Below are 17,241 nucleotides of genomic sequence, written 5' to 3'. Positions count from 1 at the left end.
CGAGCCCCCCGCGGCCCTCAGCGCCGGCTCGGAGTCCCCCGCTGGGCTGGGGGGGGCTGGATTCGGGCGTGGGACCCGGCTTTGTGCCGGCAGCCCGACCGGCCGGCCCTGCTGGTTACCGGCCTGTCCAAGCAGCACCCGGTGCCACAGGTCCCTTCTCCCAGGCAGAAATGTCAGCAGCTGCTCGCGGGCTCCCTCATGTCACCTTGGGTTCCCAGTTAGGTAACAGTCGGCCAACGACAGGTCTAAACACATGATAAAAATAGCCCCGGCAGCACCATCCCCAGCGCCTCCTGCTCGGAACATGGCTCGGCTGGGCCAGGGTGGTGCTGCCATGCCTGCCCACATGGTCCCCGGTCAGTATTTTGAGGGATGGGGACCCTGGGTGCTGTGCCCCATCACCCACCCCTCTCCGGGCAGAGGGAGGAGGTGATAAACCAGGAGCTCCCATCTCCACAGGGCCCCACAGCCCAGCATGGCAGGAGGCACCACAGGTTCCTTGATTTAACGCTATTTCCAAGCCAGGGATGGATGCGGGATAGCTGGGCAATGCTCCGTGCCTGCCTGCTGGTGGCAGGGGGCTGGGAGGGACCGTGGGGCCATAAGCAAGTGGGGAACAGCTGAAGTGACAGCCCACTCCTCTAAACTGCCCAGCCTGGTGAGCGGGAAGTGTTTTACTGCATCCCGGGTGCTTGTGAGGGCAGGTGTGGATGGGGCAGCAGGGACACAGGCAGCGCTGCTGGCTGTACGGGCAGGGGGGCTGCAGGTGGGCAGAGATGCCCCCCACCCCAGCACAGCCCGGCGGAGCTCCTGCTGCGGCACTGAGCCGCCCTGCCAGCCCACAGCGACCGGTGTGGCGGAGGGAAGGGGTGACAGGGTGATGCCAGCACACGTCGGTGCAATCGATGCCCTGGTACCAGCTGTAGCCCCCCAAGGGGATGGCTCCAGCCAGCCAGACCCCCACACCAGGGCAGAGGGGTGGGCATGGCCCCTGCCAGGCCCCCCTCGGCGGTGGCTTGCCCCCAAGACACATTGCGGTCATAGGGGGCTTGCCCACTGCCCCAGCCTCCCTCCCGCCTGGTGTGGAGGCCACAGCCGGGTGTTGGCCCGGGGAAGCAGCCGTGGCCACGGGGAAGATGCTGCTCGCGGGGTCCCGGCCCAGCAGGGGGGACACCCCCCGAGCTGGGGGGTCTCGCGGGGCCCCAAATGCCCTCCCTGAGAACGAGGGGCCCAGGGCCGCCCCCTCGCAGAGGGTCTCGGCGGCCCGACCCCCCCGCGGCTCCGCGGGCCCCGGCGATGGCGGCCGGCGGCGGCGCTGCGGCCCGGCGGTGGCGGCCGCTCCCCGGGCGGTGGGCGGGCCCAGTCGCTCCCCGCCCCGCCAGCCGCCCGAGCGGAGCCGCCGCGGCCGGAGCCCGATGCCGGGAGCTGGGCGCTGAGGGCGGCCCCGAGATGGGGATTCTCAGCATCACGGACCAGGTACCGCCGCCGCGCCCGCCCGCCGCCCCCGCGCCGCGCCCGGCCGCAGCGCCACGCCAGCCCGGGGATGCGCGGCCTAGTGCGTGCCGCCGCCGGGCCCGGCCCTGGCCCCGGCCCGGCCGCCGCCCCAGGCCGCGGCCCCCGGCCCGCCGCGGTGCGGGGCCGCCCTGCCCGCTCCCACCTGCCGCTCGGCCCCGCCGGGCCCCCGCGCCGCCCCACCGCAGCCCCGGCCCGGAGCGGGGCTCGCCGCCCGCCGCGCTCCGCTCCGCCCGCGCCGCCGGGACCCGGGCTGGGCAGCCGGCCCAGCGGGGGCGGGACCCCCGCGCCGGTGAGGGGGCACCCGGGTGCGGGGGACACGGTTCGAGGCCCCCGGGTGGGTAAGGGCAGGACCCCGGGGTCGGGACCCCCCGGCCGGTGAAGGGAGGACCCCCTGTTTGGGACCCCCGGGCCGGTAAGGACGGGACCCCCAGACTGGTAAAGGGAGGACCCCAAAGGGCAGGACCCCGGTGTCGGGACCCCTGGGCCAAGGAGGGGAAGACCCCCAGCCCCAGGGAGTGCAGACCCCTGAGAGGGAATCCCGGCCCCAGGACCCCCTGCCCTGGCAGGGGTGGGACCCCCAGGACAGGACCCCAGCCCTCCCTGGGGTCGCTGCATCTCCTGCTGCTGCCCCCGTGGTGTCCCACGGGGCTTTGGGGACCCCCACGGGGTGCAGGGTGACCCCCCGGGGCACAGGGTGCACCCACGGGGCTTTGGGGACCCCCACGGGGTGCAGGGTGTCCCCTCGGGGTGCAGGGTGCCCCCACACGGCTTTGGGGACCCCCCTGGGGTGCAGGGTGTTCCCTCAGGGCTTTGGGGACACCCATGGGGCTTTGGGGACCTCCCCGAGGTGCAGGGTATCCCCATGGGGCTTTGGGGACCCTCCTAGGGCACAGGATGTCCTCTCAGGGCTTTGGGGACACCCATGGTGAGCAGGGACCCCTCCCGCGGTGCAGGGTTACCCCCACGGGGCTTTGGGGACCCTCCTGGGGTGCAGGGTGTCCCCTCAGGGCTTTGGGGACCCTCCCATGGCACAGGGTGCCCCCACACTGCTTTAGGGACCCTCCTGGGGTGCAGGGTGTCACCTCAGGGCTTTGGGGACACCCACGGTGAGCAGGGACCCCTCCCAGGGCACAGGGTTGCCCCCACGGGGCTTTGGGAACCCTCCTGGGGTGCAGGGTGTCCCCTCAGGGCTTTGGGGACCCTCCCATGGCACAGGGTGCCCCCACGGGGCTTTGGGTACCCTCCTGGGGTGCAGGGTGCCCCCTCAGGGCTTTGGGGACCCTCCCATGGCACAGGGTGCCCCCACGGGGCTTTGGGGACCCTCCTGGGGTGCAGGGTGTCCCCTCAGGGCTTTGGGGACCCTCCCATGGCACAGGGTGCCCCCACGGGGCTTTAGGGACCCTCCTGGGGTGCAGGGTGTCCCCTCAGGGCTTTGGGGACCCTCCTGGGCTGCAGTGTGTCCCCTCAGGGCTTTGGGGACACCCCCGAAGTGCAGGGTGTCTCCCACACCACCAGGTTTCAAGGCAGCTCCCACCACCCCGGTGCCACCAGCCTGTAGCCCTCGCCCAGCTCCCAGCCCACCCATTTGGGGGGTGGGGGTGTCTCTCTGGGGACCCCAATCCCTGAGCATCCCTGTCGCCCTCCCCCAGCCGGGAGCTGCTCCCACGGCCTGGCCGCCGCCTGTGGCCCTGCTTGCTCGGGCTCCATGTCCGTACCCCAGCGCTGGGGCAGCGACCCCCGGCATCGCCTTGGCTGAGGGGTCCGCTCTGCCCTGCGCCTTTTCCATAAACCCCCTTGATCCCCCTGGATTTCCGAGATCGGGGCTGCCGGCCCCTCGGAACCAAGTATTTATGCCGGCTCCTGCGGTATCGTTAATAGAGCGAGTGTTTGAAGGCTGGCAGGGTGGATGAAGGAGGGGAGGGGTGAGGATGAGGGATTGATCTGTGATTTAAATAGAACTTTTTTTTTTTTTTTTTTTTTTTTTTTTGGAACCAAAACATTTAGCTTTCCCTGTGAATGGTGGGTGGGTGTGTCAGACCCAGCACTGCTGCAAACCGCGCGCCACCGAAGACAGCTCAGGGCATAATTACTGTCTGTGATTCTTTTCCCCTTTTCTTTTTTTTTTTTTTAAAAAAAACAACCTTTATTTTTTTTAATGTCTAACGAGTGATGCTGAGTCTGCTGCATTCCAGGGGAATGACTCACGAGTTCCCTCTGACCTGGGATGTGTTCCCCGCGTTTAACTGCTCTTACTTTGATGGTAGGGTGAGCAGATGAGCGTGAGCGTGGCTGGGCAGCAGGGACGAGGAGGGATTGCCTTGTAAACGAAGCTCCGTTGCTCTTCTGAGAGGTCAAGATAAGTGGGGCTCGCTGCTTTTTGACCGTTCGATCTACTCTTCGGTGTGTGGGCAGAGCTTGAGGGGTTGTGCTGGGGCTGCCGCGGCTCGCTTGGGGTCGCAGCACCCTGGACTTGCCACGTGAAAAGCAGCGGAGGCTCGAGCAGCCGGAGCAGAGAATTCGGCAGCGATTGTGGGGTGCCAAGAACGGAGCAGACCTAGAGCATCGCAGCCTCTGCCCCAAAGGACCTGCTGCACAAAAATGACGGGTTTAGGCCTGTGAAACAAGGAGTGGGGTGCGGGGTTCTTGGGTGGAGGTCGGGCAGCATCTCACCCACCGACCTGTTCTGCTGTGCGCCTCGGCGTGGGGACCTGCGTGCTGCCCCTGCCCCACGGGAGGCCCTGGTGGTTCCACAGCCCACGGTGCCGGCTGGCTCCGTGAGCTGGGCTGGGGCTCCTGGAGCGTGCCAAGGTCTGCTAGGTGACTTCTCTGAGATGTGGGCAGCAGGCAGGAGGAGCTGTGGGCTGGGCTTTGCCCGGCGGGGCTTCACCTGGCATTGGAGCCAGCGTAGCATCGTAGGTGTTTCTCAGAAGACAGGAGAGCAGCAGTAGGGACACAGCCTTCTGCAGGAGAGCATGAGGCGTTGCTTAGTTGTGCCTTGGGAAACCTGATTCACTGCAAAGACCTGTCTCAGACCAGGAGACTTTAGCCAGCTCGGAGGGAGGATTTCCTGGCTGTGGATAAAGCTTTGGATAGCAGGAGCCGGACCTGGCTTCCCGTGCTGGGGTGCTGCACGTGGGGAGCTGAGCTGTGCCATGGGCACGCTGCTGGGGGATCTGCAGGTGGGCTGCCGGGGCCGTGGTCAGCGCTGCTCCCTGGATTCAGGAAGTGGGGAGGCTTTTCCAGTGATTCCTTGGCCTGTTCACCAACAAACAACTGAGAAAAGTACCTTTGCTGGCTTGAAAATTACTCCCTGGTGCTGGCTGAGCCACAACCGTGAGGAAGCTGCCGGTGGGCCGGGCTCTGGCAGCAGCAGGCGCAGGGGGCTTGTTTGTGGAGCAAGGTCCTGGCTGAATCAGGCTGGTGTAAAGTCTCTGACACGCGGTAGCGCTGCTGGTTCTCCTCCCTCTCTTGTCCTCCATGTGGTGCCACCTTCATGACTTGCTTCTTTTCCTTTGTAGCCTCCTCTGGTCCAAGCCATCTTCAACCGCGATATAGAGGAGGTGCGGTCGTTGCTGAATCAGAAGGAGAACATTAATGTATTGGTGAGTGCTGCCCGGCCGTGCTTGCTCCCCTTCCTTCACCCACCTCTCCCCGTTCCCTTGCCTGCAGTGCGGTTCTTTAGCAGCGGGGAAGAGGGGAGGGCAGAGGCTCAAGCAGGTGAGATGTGTGTGAGGGTCTTTTTGGCGAGGATGGTCAGAAGTAGAGTTTTGAAACAAAAGATTGCTGGATTCTGCTCCTGGCGCAGCTGCCATTTGCTGCTCAGCTTTGTCCTGTTGCCTCAATCTTGCCATCTGTAAAATGGGGCACGTAGAAGACCAGGACTCCCACCCCTCCCCAGGAGACGGTGAGAGCCTCCTGAAGCTCTGGGCTGTGCAGAGCATCACTGAGAGGCTGTGGGGGTGTGTGGGAGGACTTTTCACAGAGGCTTAGCTTAGCTGCCTTGCCAGTTTACCTTTTTCTCCTTTGGGATGGCAACCCAAAATAGTTTGGTGTGAACGCAGCAGGTCTGGCTTGAGATAAAGTTGTTCCCCAGAGGTGAAGGAGGATTTGAGCTGCTCAGCAAAGCTGAGTTCACCTCACAAGTGTTAGGAGGGGTTTCCACTGCGCTCATCTTCAGCCTGACGGCAAAGGGTGGGTTTGATGCTTCTTCCAGAGCGGGCGGGGAGGCCGGGAGAGGCAGCTGCCATTCGGACACATCCCTCTGGGTCCCACGAGCGGCCAGGCTGGCTCCTGGGGGAGCAGCCCTCGGTAGCCCCAGTCTGGTGGTGACGAGCGTGGTCTGTCCTCATTGTGGAGCGTGGGGACCAGGCTCCGGCAAGGGAAGGGGTGAAACCTGCCCGTGAGCGTTCCCATCTGCCTTGTCAGCGTGCCTTCCCTTGATCTGCCTTATGAGCTTCCCGCTAACACATCAGCGGCAGATGTGCAGATAAGAAACACAGCCTGCTGCGACGCAGGCTGGCGCGTTGGTCGGCGCTGCCTGCACCAGCCCAGGTCTGCCTGACATGGTGGCACAGTTGGACTGGTGCCGGGTCAACAGTTTCTGTGCTCTCAGCCCAAAAGCTGGGCTAAGTTCTGAGCCCTAGGCAAGAGCAGCCTGTTCTGGTTCAGCGTCTCTGAGCTGTGGCGTGAACCGGGGCCTCTGCTCCGTGCTGCTCCCAGCTGTGCTGCAGGCAGCTGCCGGCTTTTTGGCATGCTCCTGTGTGTTTCGCTGAGCGCTTGGTCAGGGAGCTCGCCTGACCCAACCTGCCGAGCTGGGGCCACTGTGCACCCCGATCCTCATGGTTTTAAACCCTGAGGTCAAGGGCAGGCACGGTGGACGCTGGCCAGCATCCCGGGAAGGTGAGGGCGTCCCTGTGCTGGTGCCCGTGTGCCAGGAGGACTAATGATTCGATCGTATCTTAGCTTATTACACAGAGAGCGCGTGGGAATTTTTTTTTTCCATGACTGGTTCAGTTGGGGACCCGGCACCTCTTCGTCCTCTCTTGTCGGGAGAGAGGGTTGGGATTGTTTTGCTGAGCTCTCGCACAGCTGCTGAAGGAATAAAACCACAATTGTTAACACTTAATTTCCTTTTTGTGTGCAGGTTTAGAAATGTTGTTGCTTGTTCAGTGACCTGCCAGCTGGGTTTCACTTTCACATCCTCCCGCCTGGTTGTGCCAGCACAAGTTGTTACCAAAAAAAAATGAAACCACCACCATTTTCCAAACAGTTTTTAACTTAATGAAAAGCAATTACATTCCCCCCCCTCCCCCAAAACACAAAATCTGGGGCTTGAAACGAGCACAGCTCGTCTGGCTTTCTACATGTTTGCTTCCTGGCTTTAGTACGTGGCATGTTCCCCAAGGAGGGCCTGAACCAAACGCCTGAAGCAGAGGTTACCCAGGGCCCAGCCCTGAGTAAACAGAAGTGAAAGGTATTTTTTCTTTGGCTAATCCAATCTAAGATCAGAGAGGGGCTTCTGCACCTTCCTGGCCTTCGGCAGCTGGCAGGTCTGAGTCTGGTTTCGGAGCTGTCTGTAATTCTGAGTGGTTTTTATTGTTGGCCGAAAGGATAAAAGTGTGTGGAACGGGACAGCCTGTGCGCTGTCAGAGCACAGCCAGGCTTTCTTCTCCGGTGGCAGAATGCTTTGTAGACGCTCATTAAGTCCAGGAGCACCGGAGCCAGGTCGCGTTGATCTCTGGGGAGTCAGTGCAGGGGTGGAACGAGCGGCTGGAGCTCTCACAGCATCCCTGTCTCATGGCCCCGGTACTCTCTGCTCTGGCCCCCCGGTGCACCCCAGCACCCACGGAGCTCCCAAAGGGCTGCGCTCCCCTGCAGCGCCCCAGGATGGTGCTGGGTTTAAGCGGTTTTCCCCTTGTCCTACATCCCGAGGTGCCTGACGTGCTTACAGGAGGTGTTGGGGCAGACTGGAGCGGAGGAGGGATTCCGCCTGCCCTCGAAGCTCACGGACACTTTTTGTTTCTTACATCCCTGCTTAGGACCAAGAAAGACGAACGCCGCTGCATGCTGCTGCCTACATAGGAGATGTTGCAATCCTCGAGCTCCTAATACTGTCAGGTAAGGGCCAAGGCTCAGGGTGCTTGGCTCGACTGCTGGTGCTGCCTTTAGGGCGTCTTTCTGATCTCTGCTGGCCTTAGGGGCGCCGAGCAATAGGCTTTGGTCACCCTCCAAGCAACCGTGTGTTCATGCTTAAGCCTGTGGGGTTGCAGCCAGGGGAAGATTAGGAAATGTTGCCATAATCCTAAGAGGTTTGTTCAGACAGAGAAGAGTCTTGGAACTGAAATAGCAGAGGTGGAAACCAAGCCAGGAGGGGGATGTGTGCAAGGTGTCCAGTGGTAGGAGGAGATACTGGAGGAGGGTGCTGTGGGAATGCGTGCCTCGGCGATGCCTTGAATGGCAGAATGCTCCAGGGAGTAGAGTTTCACTTGCTCCTGGAGAGGGCTCTGCTAAAAACCGGGGGATTTTGCTCAGTTTTGGCTTGTGTTACTTGGCGTAAAGCTGCCCTTCGTTTCCCTCTGGAGATGCTCAGCCCTGCGTTTGGGTCCTGTGTCCGTGTGGTGCAGGCAGGGGAGTCTTCTCGTCTGCTGTTCACCAGTGCAGTGCCTTGGGGCACTGTGGGCTTTGCAGCTGCTTGCTGGTGGTGTGGGGGAACCCTGAGGCTGGCGTGATCTTACGTGACCCTGACAAGGAGAGACTTGGGGGAAATCCTTTGCTGAGGGCTTGTCAAACAGGACTGGGGATGTTCAGCGTTGTCTGCAGAGCATGGGATGCCCTTACGTGCCCTGTGTTGATTTTTTTTCATGCCTGGGTGTTGAGCTCTCAGCAGCAAAGAAAGGCAGGGGCTTCAGGGGTTGTGGGACCTCAGTGCCTAGCACAATGGTGCTGGGGTGGTCATGTCTTTCCTTTCTAATATGGAGATGCAGCCCACAGTGACCACAGCTCCCAACATTAAATGCTCTGGGTTTTTTGTCTCAGGTGGCCTTGTGTCGAAGCAAGGAGCAGAACTGCTTGCCGGGTCTCTGTTGTGTTTTTTTTGGCTCGGTGGGGAAGCTGGCACTCGGGGAGACACATTCTCTTTACTCTGTGCCTTGCCGTGTCCTTTGCAGTGCACCAGCACAGTCTCCCAAGGGAGAGCTTGTTCCTCTTGCACTTCCCAGGGTCTGTCCCACCGAAAGCTCCGCGCGGGGTCCTCTCTCGCAGCAGAACCGACACTTGCCCGCTGGGTGCCTCAGAGGTGGCTGCAGAGCTGCCCTGGGGCTCTGGAGCAGGGGCGGCCAGTCACCTCTCTGCCCCCTGTGTCCCCTCCTTGTGTTCCTCCTCAGGTGCTAATGTTAACGCAAAGGACACTGTTTGGCTCACCCCGTTACACCGCGCTGCGGCTTCTCGTAACGAGGTAGGTTCCCGCTGAAGTGCCCTCTGGCTCCGTCTGCTCCTTGCGTGGGGGTGGTGGGTGCCAATGGGAGGAGGGGACCGTGCTGCTTCTCTTTTCCTTCGTGCCTGGTTTTGGCTGAGATGGGTGGTCCCGTTAGAGTGGAGAGGGAATGAATGTGTAATTCAGAGGCTGAATATGAGAGCTGGAAAAAAAATCCCCTTGGTTCCTTTCCCTCCATCCTTCAGGAATTAGCACGTGGGTTTTCCCCACAGCATCCTCCTCCCCGCCTTTCCCCCTTCTCCAGGGTTTCGTCTAATCCAGGTTTACATTTCTTTGAGGGATGATGGGGCTCTCACCCTTTCTCTCGGGAGCCAGTTCCAACAGATCTGGTTGGAAAGATTTCCTGACGTTTAGCTTTTGTGGGCTTAACTTCATCCCACTTCACTTTGTCCTGTTTTGAGTTGCTGGAGAGCAAGAAACTCTGTGGTCATGTTGGTTGGAGCCAGGGGATCTGAAGCCCTGACTCTGACATGCAGGGCAAGTTACCACACATCGGCGGGTTGCGTGAATTCTCTTAATCAGCAGCAGACACGGGATGAAACACATTAGTGTAAACCCCTGCTGAAGGCATTCGCTGCGAACATGTGTGGACGGTTACTGTGGGTCGCTAAAATACGGGGAGCTCAGCGAGTCGAGACTGTGTTGCTGTCAGGTCTGAAGCGCTGCTTGTCTTGTGAATTGGAAAACGCTCCTTTGCTTCTCTGCCTCAGCTCAGATGTGCTGGAGAGTCCCCTCCCTCATTCTGTTCTTCCCCAGGGTGCTTGGCACGGGGCTGTGCCAGTGCCCTGCGTGCCTAGCTCCTGAGAGGAGCCTTCCCGAAATGCCTCTGCACTTCACGGCTTTTCCTGCCCGGAGCCTGCTCTCTAGAATTGTTGGGTTTACGTACTGCCTGGCTGTTTCACGTGCTTCCCCCAGCCAGGAGGGGTATCAGCTAGCCCCGGGAGAAAAGAGCGGAGCAGTGAGCCGTGGGGCTGGGGTCGCTGGGAAGCGCTGCCCCGATGCTGCGTGGAAGTGGGCAGCCTGTAAACCGTAGGGAGGAAAAGGTGGGGTTGCGGCAAACAACTTCTACCAGCAAAAGGGGGAAATAATTATCAAATATAGGTCAGTGGGTCACATTTGTCATCCCCCGGGCACTTTGCACCTCATGAGTCATGAGAACGCTCACTCCGAGTTAAATCCCGTGGCTCGGAGGTATTTCTCCCGTGCCGGTACCCCCCGTGCAGCCGCGTTTCACAGTTGTTCTCGGGTGGGATGAGCCCGGCTTATTCGAGTCCCACGCACCAAACTCCAGCTGGAAGGAGCTGGAGCAGCCCAGGTGAAGGCTGGAGGATTGGTGTAGGGAAGATTCCTTCTCCCTGCTCCTTCTTAGAGCCTCTCTCACTGTCTATACCTCTCTCACCCTTTCTCTGTGATAACTGCTGAAACACAGCCATAAGGTGGGGTTCGCTGGGGAGGTGAAAGCGAGCGAGTCCTTCCCTTTGACACAGTGGGAGCAGCGATGCTTGTGAGCGTGCGGAGCAGGTTCAGCGCCGCAAGGGCTGCCCTGGCTCTCGGGGCTGTGGGCTGGGGTGGATCTGGGCAGCTCCATGCAGTGCTGAAAGCATGAGGTGGCCTGAGATGCAGCTTTCCCCACCTGGCTGGAGGGCTTCTGCGTGCTCCAGCGGCTGGGTTAGAGCTCTGCTTCCTTCTGCTCCTGCTAGAAGGCACTTCACCTCCTCCTGAAGCACTCGGCAGATGTCAATGCCCGTGACAAGTATTGGCAAACGCCTCTGCACGTCGCTGCTGCCAACCGGGCCACCAAGTGTGTGGAGGCCATCATCCCCCTGCTGAGCACTGTCAATGTCGCGGACCGCACGGGCCGCACGGCGCTGCACCATGCCGTGCACAGCGGTCACCTCGAGGTAGGCCAGGCAGGTTCGGGCGCAGGGGGTCCCGTGCGCATCCACCTTCCTGGGTCCGGGCTTCGCAGGTGGCGAAGGCGCCTCTGCCCGCACAAGCGGGGAGGGATGGCAGCCTTGCTTCTCACCGCTTCTCCCTGCCTAGATGGTGAACCTGCTGTTGAACAAAGGGGCCAGCCTGAGTACTTGCGACAAGAAGGACCGCCAGCCCATCCACTGGGCAGCTTTCCTGGGTAGGTTTTCCCCACGGGCATCGGTCCAGTTTCTTCTCCCACGTTGCTTGTTGCCTATGGATTCACCTTGCAGGGTGGTGGGGCTCCCCAGAGGCCGCTGTGCCCAGGTCTCCATTTCCGGGGGTCCCCTGGCTGTTACCGCTGTCTCCCGGACAGGGCATTTGGAAGTTCTGAAGCTGCTGGTGGCCCGGGGAGCTGATGTGATGTGTAAGGACAAGAAGGGCTACACCCTGCTGCACACTGCAGCAGCCAGCGGCCAGATCGAAGTTGTGCGTCACCTGCTGAGGCTGGGAGTCGAGGTAAAGACCCCCGCGGCTGCGCACAGGGTGGGCTCGGGCACGGGCCAGTCTGGAGACCGGGGTAGGAGAGAGCGCTGGGTGGTGGCAGGAGCCTTGGCTGGTTCTTGGCTGCCTTTTTGTTTTCTTCTTCCTGAATCCCCACATCTGCTGGGGTTTGTTGCTTCCACAGATCGATGAACCAAATTCCTTCGGTAACACTGCACTTCACATTGCCTGTTACATGGGCCAAGATGCCGTGGCCAACGAGCTGGTCAATTACGGCGCCAATGTCAATCAGCCTAACGAGAAGGGCTTCACCCCTCTGCACTTTGCTGCCGTCTCCACCAATGGGGCCCTGTGCCTAGAGCTCCTCGTGAACAACGGGGCCGATGTCAACTTTCAGGTCTGGCAGCTTTGGGATGGGGGGAGCGAGGATCTGCTGCCCCAGGCAAGGGCTCGGGGAGGGTGGTAGGAAGCCTGATGCGATGTCGCTTCTGCTCTCTGCAGAGTAAGGAAGGGAAGAGCCCTTTGCACATGGCTGCCATTCATGGACGGTTCACGCGTTCACAGATCCTCATTCAGAACGGTGAGTGGCTTCTTCCTCCGGCCCTGCCTTATCCCAGCCGTTTCCTTGTGCTTCTGAGCACCTGCCTCCAGGACCAACTCGCGTGTTTGCTCGGGGAGGGGTTTAAGAGCTCTACAATTATCACTCAAATCCACTCTGGTCCCTTGGGGCTGTTGCCGGTGGCCCTGGGTGGCTTGGGGGGTGGCAGGGAGTGTGCGTACCCTCAAGGGCAGCGAGGTGTAGACCAAGAGACTGACATTCCAGCCAGGTCAGAGCAGCTGTGGCCAGAGAACATTCCCACTGCCGTGTCCGACCTGAAAGACAATATTCTTGTAAGAGGGCTGTAGGCTTGGCAGACACGCCGGGGGTTCAGCCAGAGACCTCCGTGGCTGAAAGCATCCCCTCCTGGGGGAAGGGGGAGAGATGTAATGCCCCAGGCTTGCAGGACACAAGTGGGATCTCAGCTCAGAGAGCAGTGTACAGTTCTCCTTCTGCACGATGCTGAATGGACTTGAGCTGTCGGCTGTGTCCCCCAGATGGGGGTGAAGCCCTGGGAACAGCCTGGGCTGCTTGGGATAGAACCCAGAGACCCGCTGACAAAGCGCTCGGCTTTTCCTTTCTAGGCAGTGAGATTGACTGTGCTGACAAATACGGCAATACCCCCCTCCACGTTGCTGCTAGATATGGCCACGAGCTGCTAATTAGTACTTTGATGACGAATGGTGCTGACACTGCAAGGTAAGGAAGGACTCATCCTCTCTTTCCCTGCCCTGGGCTGGAGGATGCAGAAATGATCCATCCTGACTCCCTTGTCTTCTCCTGGCAGGCGTGGGATCCACGACATGTTCCCTCTGCACTTAGCTGTTCTCTTTGGATTTTCAGACTGTTGTCGTAAGCTACTTTCCTCAGGTGAGTGGCTTAGCCGCCCCTCCTGCAGTGGGGGCAGTCGGGTGACCCCCGGGCTTGCCCCTGACTCCCTGCCCCTCCGGCCACCCAGGTCAGTTGTACAGTATCGTCTCCTCGCTGAGCAATGAGCACGTGCTGTCTGCAGGCTTCGATATCAACACGCCTGACAACCTCGGGAGGACTTGCCTCCACGCTGCTGCTTCTGGAGGGTGAGCCGTGCACGGGGCGCTGGTCCCACTCTGCGTGCAGGAAGCCCCCAGCCCAAACCGCAACCCCCCTCTCTGTGTGTGAGCTACAGCACAGGCAGTCTTTTGGTCAGGATTGGGAGCTGGACCCTTGGGTGCTGTTCCTGGTTCTGAGAGAGAGCAGACACCTGTGTTTAGAGCAGGAATGAAAACGGAAACCTTTTTTGGCCCTGTTCTGCCGCTGACCGTGTGACTCGTCCCGGTTGCTCCCTCCTTGGCTGTTCACCCTTCTTTAAAGAGGGGCTAAAATGCTTCCTTGGCTGGGGCTTCGTTCAGGGCTCAGGAGCTGGTGCCTGGAAGCAGCAGGGATTTAGCTGGCCCTGTGAATGCCTCGTATTGTTTGTTTCATTTCACCTGGGGCACTGAGAGTGAACACGGCTGCAGCAGTCCAGCAGAGGTGCTGCGTCCCGTGGAGGACCTCATTTCTGTTATACTGGTGTGATGCTTGAGAGGTGTCCTTCGGCATCGCAGCGCTGTTACCCTGCCTGAGCAGGAGGCAGAAATCCTAGATTTTTTTCGATTTTTTTTTTTTTTTGTAGCAGCAAATCCAGTGCGTCAGCTGCACTAGTGCCGTGGCGAATGTCTCTCTGTAATTGCCTGGTTGTTTGAGAGCTCCGCGTAGTGCAGGGTAGCGCTGGTGAGGCAGGAAGCTTGAAGGGTTATTTCACTGGAGAGCAGGGAAGAGCTTTGTGTGCGCAGCGTCCCGCCGTGGCTGCGGCTCTTATGCTGCCCGGTGGTGACAAACTGAGTCGAGTTCCGGCAATGTCCGGGCTGCGCAGGTGAGAAGCATAGCTGTCTTGTCTGCAGCTAGGAGGAGTTTGCATTCCTGCTGTGGTCTCTTCTGATCTGTGTCTAACTCATCTCCCTACCTCCTGTAGGAATGTTGAATGTCTTAATTTGCTGTTGAGCAGCGGTGCTGACTTGAGGAGGAGAGATAAATTCGGAAGGTAGGTGGGCTGCGGGCTTTGCAAGGGAGCAAGGGTGATTTCCTCCAGCCCTAAACCAGCCGGAGCGCGCTCAGCCTGGTTTGGTTTGGGCCATTCCTAAGACCTTTCTGCATTTGGTGTCTCAAGCTGCTTCCTTCACCCCCTTTCACCCCAAGGGGTCCAGCTCTGGCTCTTTAGAAACCCAAACCCTTGAGCCAGAGCCGGGGGGGGGGCACGGCTGGTTCCCTCCGTCCTGCCTTGCTGCCAGGCGAGTTTCCGTGCCCGCGACGGGCGGCACGGCTCAGCTTCCTTCTCCTTTCCCCCTTCCCAGGACTCCACTGCACTACGCAGCTGCCAACGGCAGCTATCAGTGTACAGTGACGCTGGTCACAGCGGGAGCCAGTATTAACGAGGCTGACTGTAAAGGCTGTACCCCCTTACACTATGCTGCTGCTTCGGACACGTACAGGAGGTGAGTGTCTCGGTGGCGCGCGCTCCTTGCGGCTGGGGCTGGAGACCATGGCACACTGCTGGGCTCTGCTGTTCCCTGGCCAACCCACCCCCCGCCCCTGCAGCTGGTGCTCAGCAGTTCCTGAAGAGGGGAGCGCTTTGAGGAGCGTGGTAGGAGAGGGTAATCAGCAAACTGATGCGGGTCTCTGACCTTTCAGAGCAGAGACTCATTCAGGAAACAGCCATGACACTGATGAGGAGCCACTGAAGGAGTCCAGGCTGAAGGAGGCGTTCTTGTGAGTCCGCGCTGCAGCCCCGTCTGGCAGTTGTTTGTTGCTTATCCCTTCCCCAGCCCCCTGCATGCACTCGCTAGAAATACCTGGCTGCTGCTTACGCTGAACTGAGCGGTGATGCCTTGGAGGAAACATCTGCTGATTCGATTCTGGAGGCAAACCTGGCTGTCGCTTCCTGGCCCTTGCTGCCAGTGGGCTTTGCATGCGCTTGGTGTCTTGAGGGGATTAGCCCAGCATCTGCTCTGAGATAAATCGGGGGTGGGGGGTGTCCCTGCAAAGCTCTGCCTCTGCAATATCCCCTTTCTCTTGCTCGTTGCAGTTGTTTAGAGTTCTTGCTGGATAATGGTGCTGACCCATCCCTCCGGGACAAGCAGGGATATACCGCTGTCCACTATGCAGCTGCGTATGGCAACAGGCAGAACCTTGAACTGGTGAGTGAGCTGGAGAAACAGCTGGAGAAACCCCTCCGTGCTGGTAGGGGAAGGGGGGAAGCCCCCCCTAAAGGAACGTCTCAGACCTTACGGTGTCCAGGTCTGGCTAAAGGACTGTGCGTGTTGTAGGCACTGCTGTGTCAGGGTTTGTCCAGGAGGAAGGGAGATGGGTTTGATGAAAAAGCACGGGGATTCCTGGGGAGCCGTTGTGCTGGGAATACCATGGAGGAAAGACCTGTGCCTGAGCGAGATGTCTGAGAGGAAGGAGCTGTTGCCTGGCACAGGAGGACGTATGGATGTCTTGTGTAAACCCCTGGCAACAGAGCAAGGTTTGGATTTTAAAAGGAAGCCTGGAGACCTGTGCCAGGGAAGAGTTCTTGCAGTACAGAAGATGCCTTGCAACCCTGTCTGCAATGCCTGCGCTGTTACAGGGCCAGCTTGCAGCAGTGTGCGCATCGTGTGAGTAGGGGGGGGGCGCTTCAGGACAGCAGGGACCTGATGTGACTGTCTACGCAGGGCCCAAAGCCAGGTTAAGGAAGGTCCCATCCTGAAATTCAGATCGTTCTGAAGCAGATGGGCAGGTTTTCTAACGCCGCTGGTGGACAGGGTGTCTGTCAAAGCCTCCGTGAGTCCAGGGTCAGTTATGGTTTTGTTGTTGCTGTTGCAGCTCCTGGAAATGTCTTTTAACTGCCTGGAGGATGTGGAAAGCACCATTCCAGTCAGCCCTTTGCACTTAGCTGTAAGTACGGCTGGCCCAACCCCAGGGTTGCGGAGGGCGCTTCACTCCGTGCAGGCTTCGTGCTGTGTCCTGGAGAGGTGCCTGCTCCTGGGCAGCGCGGGCTGCATCCCGGCAGCTGTTGGTGCTGAGCAGGGCAGAGGAGGAAGGCACCGGTGTCTGGGGAGCAGCTTTCCCCACGGGCTGATGGTCAAAGTCCCTTTGATTTGTGTGTTAAACTCCTTGCTCTTCCCAGAGCTTTCTGTTTGCTGCTATTTGGAGCCATCTCCCTTGTCAGAGCGTGGGCAGGGGTGGGAGTGGGCGAGGGCTTTGCGTGGGACCTGAGTGCCAACGAGAGGCGATGGCCAGGCACGAGCCCCTCCGGCTGGAGGGACCCAGGGGACAGGAATTGTGCTGGGGGGGGGGGGGGGGGGGGGGCTTCTGGGACCCAGGGGGCAGGAATTGTGCTGGGGGGGGGGGGGCTTCTGGGACCCAGGGGGCAGGAATTGTGCTGGGAGGGGGGCTTCTGCATGCAGCCTCTCCAGACACCGCTTTAACGGGGTCTGCTTTGTCCTCAGGCCTATAATGGTCACTGTGAAGCCCTAAAGACACTTGCTGAAACCCTCGTGAACCTCGACGTGCGGGACCACAAGGGGCGGACGGCGCTGTACCTCGCCACGGAGAGAGGCTCCACGGAGTGCGTGGAGGTGCTCACCAGCCACGGTGCGTCCGCTTTGGTGAAAGAGAGGAAGAGGAAGTGGACCCCTCTCCATGCTGCAGGTGACGGAGGGCAGACGGGGCTGGGGGGTGGCGAGGGAGCGTTCCCAGAGCCCTTCCAGCTGCTGGTGCCACCGCTGCCAAGGACACCCCCTCGCCCGGCTGCTGGTCAGGAGGAGGGAAGGGGCTGTGGTTTAGGATGATGCTTAAGAGGCAGGATGGTGCCAGCAGAAGCGGAGGGTCCAAGTGGCTCAGCAGCGAGTGGGAGAGAAGGTGCCAGCAGCTTCTGCACACACACGTGTCTTCCGCTCAGCCGGTGCACGTGCTCGTCAGCCCTGCAGCTTAGCAACCTCCTAACGAACTCGCTCAGCCACGTGTGCCTGGCTGCTGGCCACGAGCCCCTTCCTTTGCTTTGCGGCAGTGGCTGGAAGGGGGGGGACCCGTCTGTACGTGTGCGTGACTCCTCCTTTCCTCCTGCGTCGTCTCCAGCTGCCAACGGGAACACCGATTCCCTGCACCTCCTGATAGACAGCGGGGAGCGGGCGGACATCACCGACGTCATGGACATCCATGGCCA

The 17,241-nt window shown here is 60.3% G+C and overlaps 1 protein-coding gene across 4 annotated transcripts in view; it reads left to right on the top strand.

Moving 5' to 3' along the window:
* Positions 1-1,278: 1,278 nt before the first annotated feature.
* ANKRD52 (ankyrin repeat domain 52) overlaps positions 1,279-17,241 on the top strand; it is a 28,181-nt gene continuing 12,218 nt past the window's right edge. For 2 of the 4 annotated variants that reach the window (XR_008819001.1, XM_056321935.1), the window contains exons 1-19: positions 1,279-1,476; positions 5,034-5,117; positions 7,554-7,632; positions 8,898-8,968; positions 10,708-10,908; positions 11,051-11,138; positions 11,295-11,437; positions 11,607-11,819; positions 11,924-12,002; positions 12,605-12,719; positions 12,808-12,890; positions 12,979-13,096; positions 14,011-14,079; positions 14,390-14,530; positions 14,727-14,804; positions 15,121-15,232; positions 15,900-15,971; positions 16,526-16,727; positions 17,154-17,241. Coding sequence is in view for 3 of the 4 variants with exons in the window: in XM_056321935.1 (XP_056177910.1) it covers positions 1,297-1,476; positions 5,034-5,117; positions 7,554-7,632; positions 8,898-8,968; positions 10,708-10,908; positions 11,051-11,138; positions 11,295-11,437; positions 11,607-11,819; positions 11,924-12,002; positions 12,605-12,719; positions 12,808-12,890; positions 12,979-13,096; positions 14,011-14,079; positions 14,390-14,530; positions 14,727-14,804; positions 15,121-15,232; positions 15,900-15,971; positions 16,526-16,727; positions 17,154-17,241 (2,216 nt within the window). In the remaining variant the exon portion in view is untranslated. Of the gene's footprint in view, positions 1,477-5,033; positions 5,118-7,553; positions 7,633-8,897; positions 8,969-10,707; positions 10,909-11,050; positions 11,139-11,294; positions 11,438-11,606; positions 11,820-11,923; positions 12,003-12,604; positions 12,724-12,807; positions 12,891-12,978; positions 13,097-14,010; positions 14,080-14,389; positions 14,531-14,726; positions 14,805-15,120; positions 15,233-15,899; positions 15,972-16,525; positions 16,728-17,153 lie in introns of those variants that run through there. The other 2 variants (XM_056321936.1, XM_056321937.1) reach the window with 2 other exon arrangements.

Source organism: Falco biarmicus, chromosome 19 (genome assembly GCF_023638135.1).
Source record: "Falco biarmicus isolate bFalBia1 chromosome 19, bFalBia1.pri, whole genome shotgun sequence".
NCBI lineage: Eukaryota > Metazoa > Chordata > Aves > Falconiformes > Falconidae > Falco > Falco biarmicus.
Note: the sequence above shows the minus strand (reverse complement) of the source record. Positions and strands in the feature narration are given on the sequence as shown.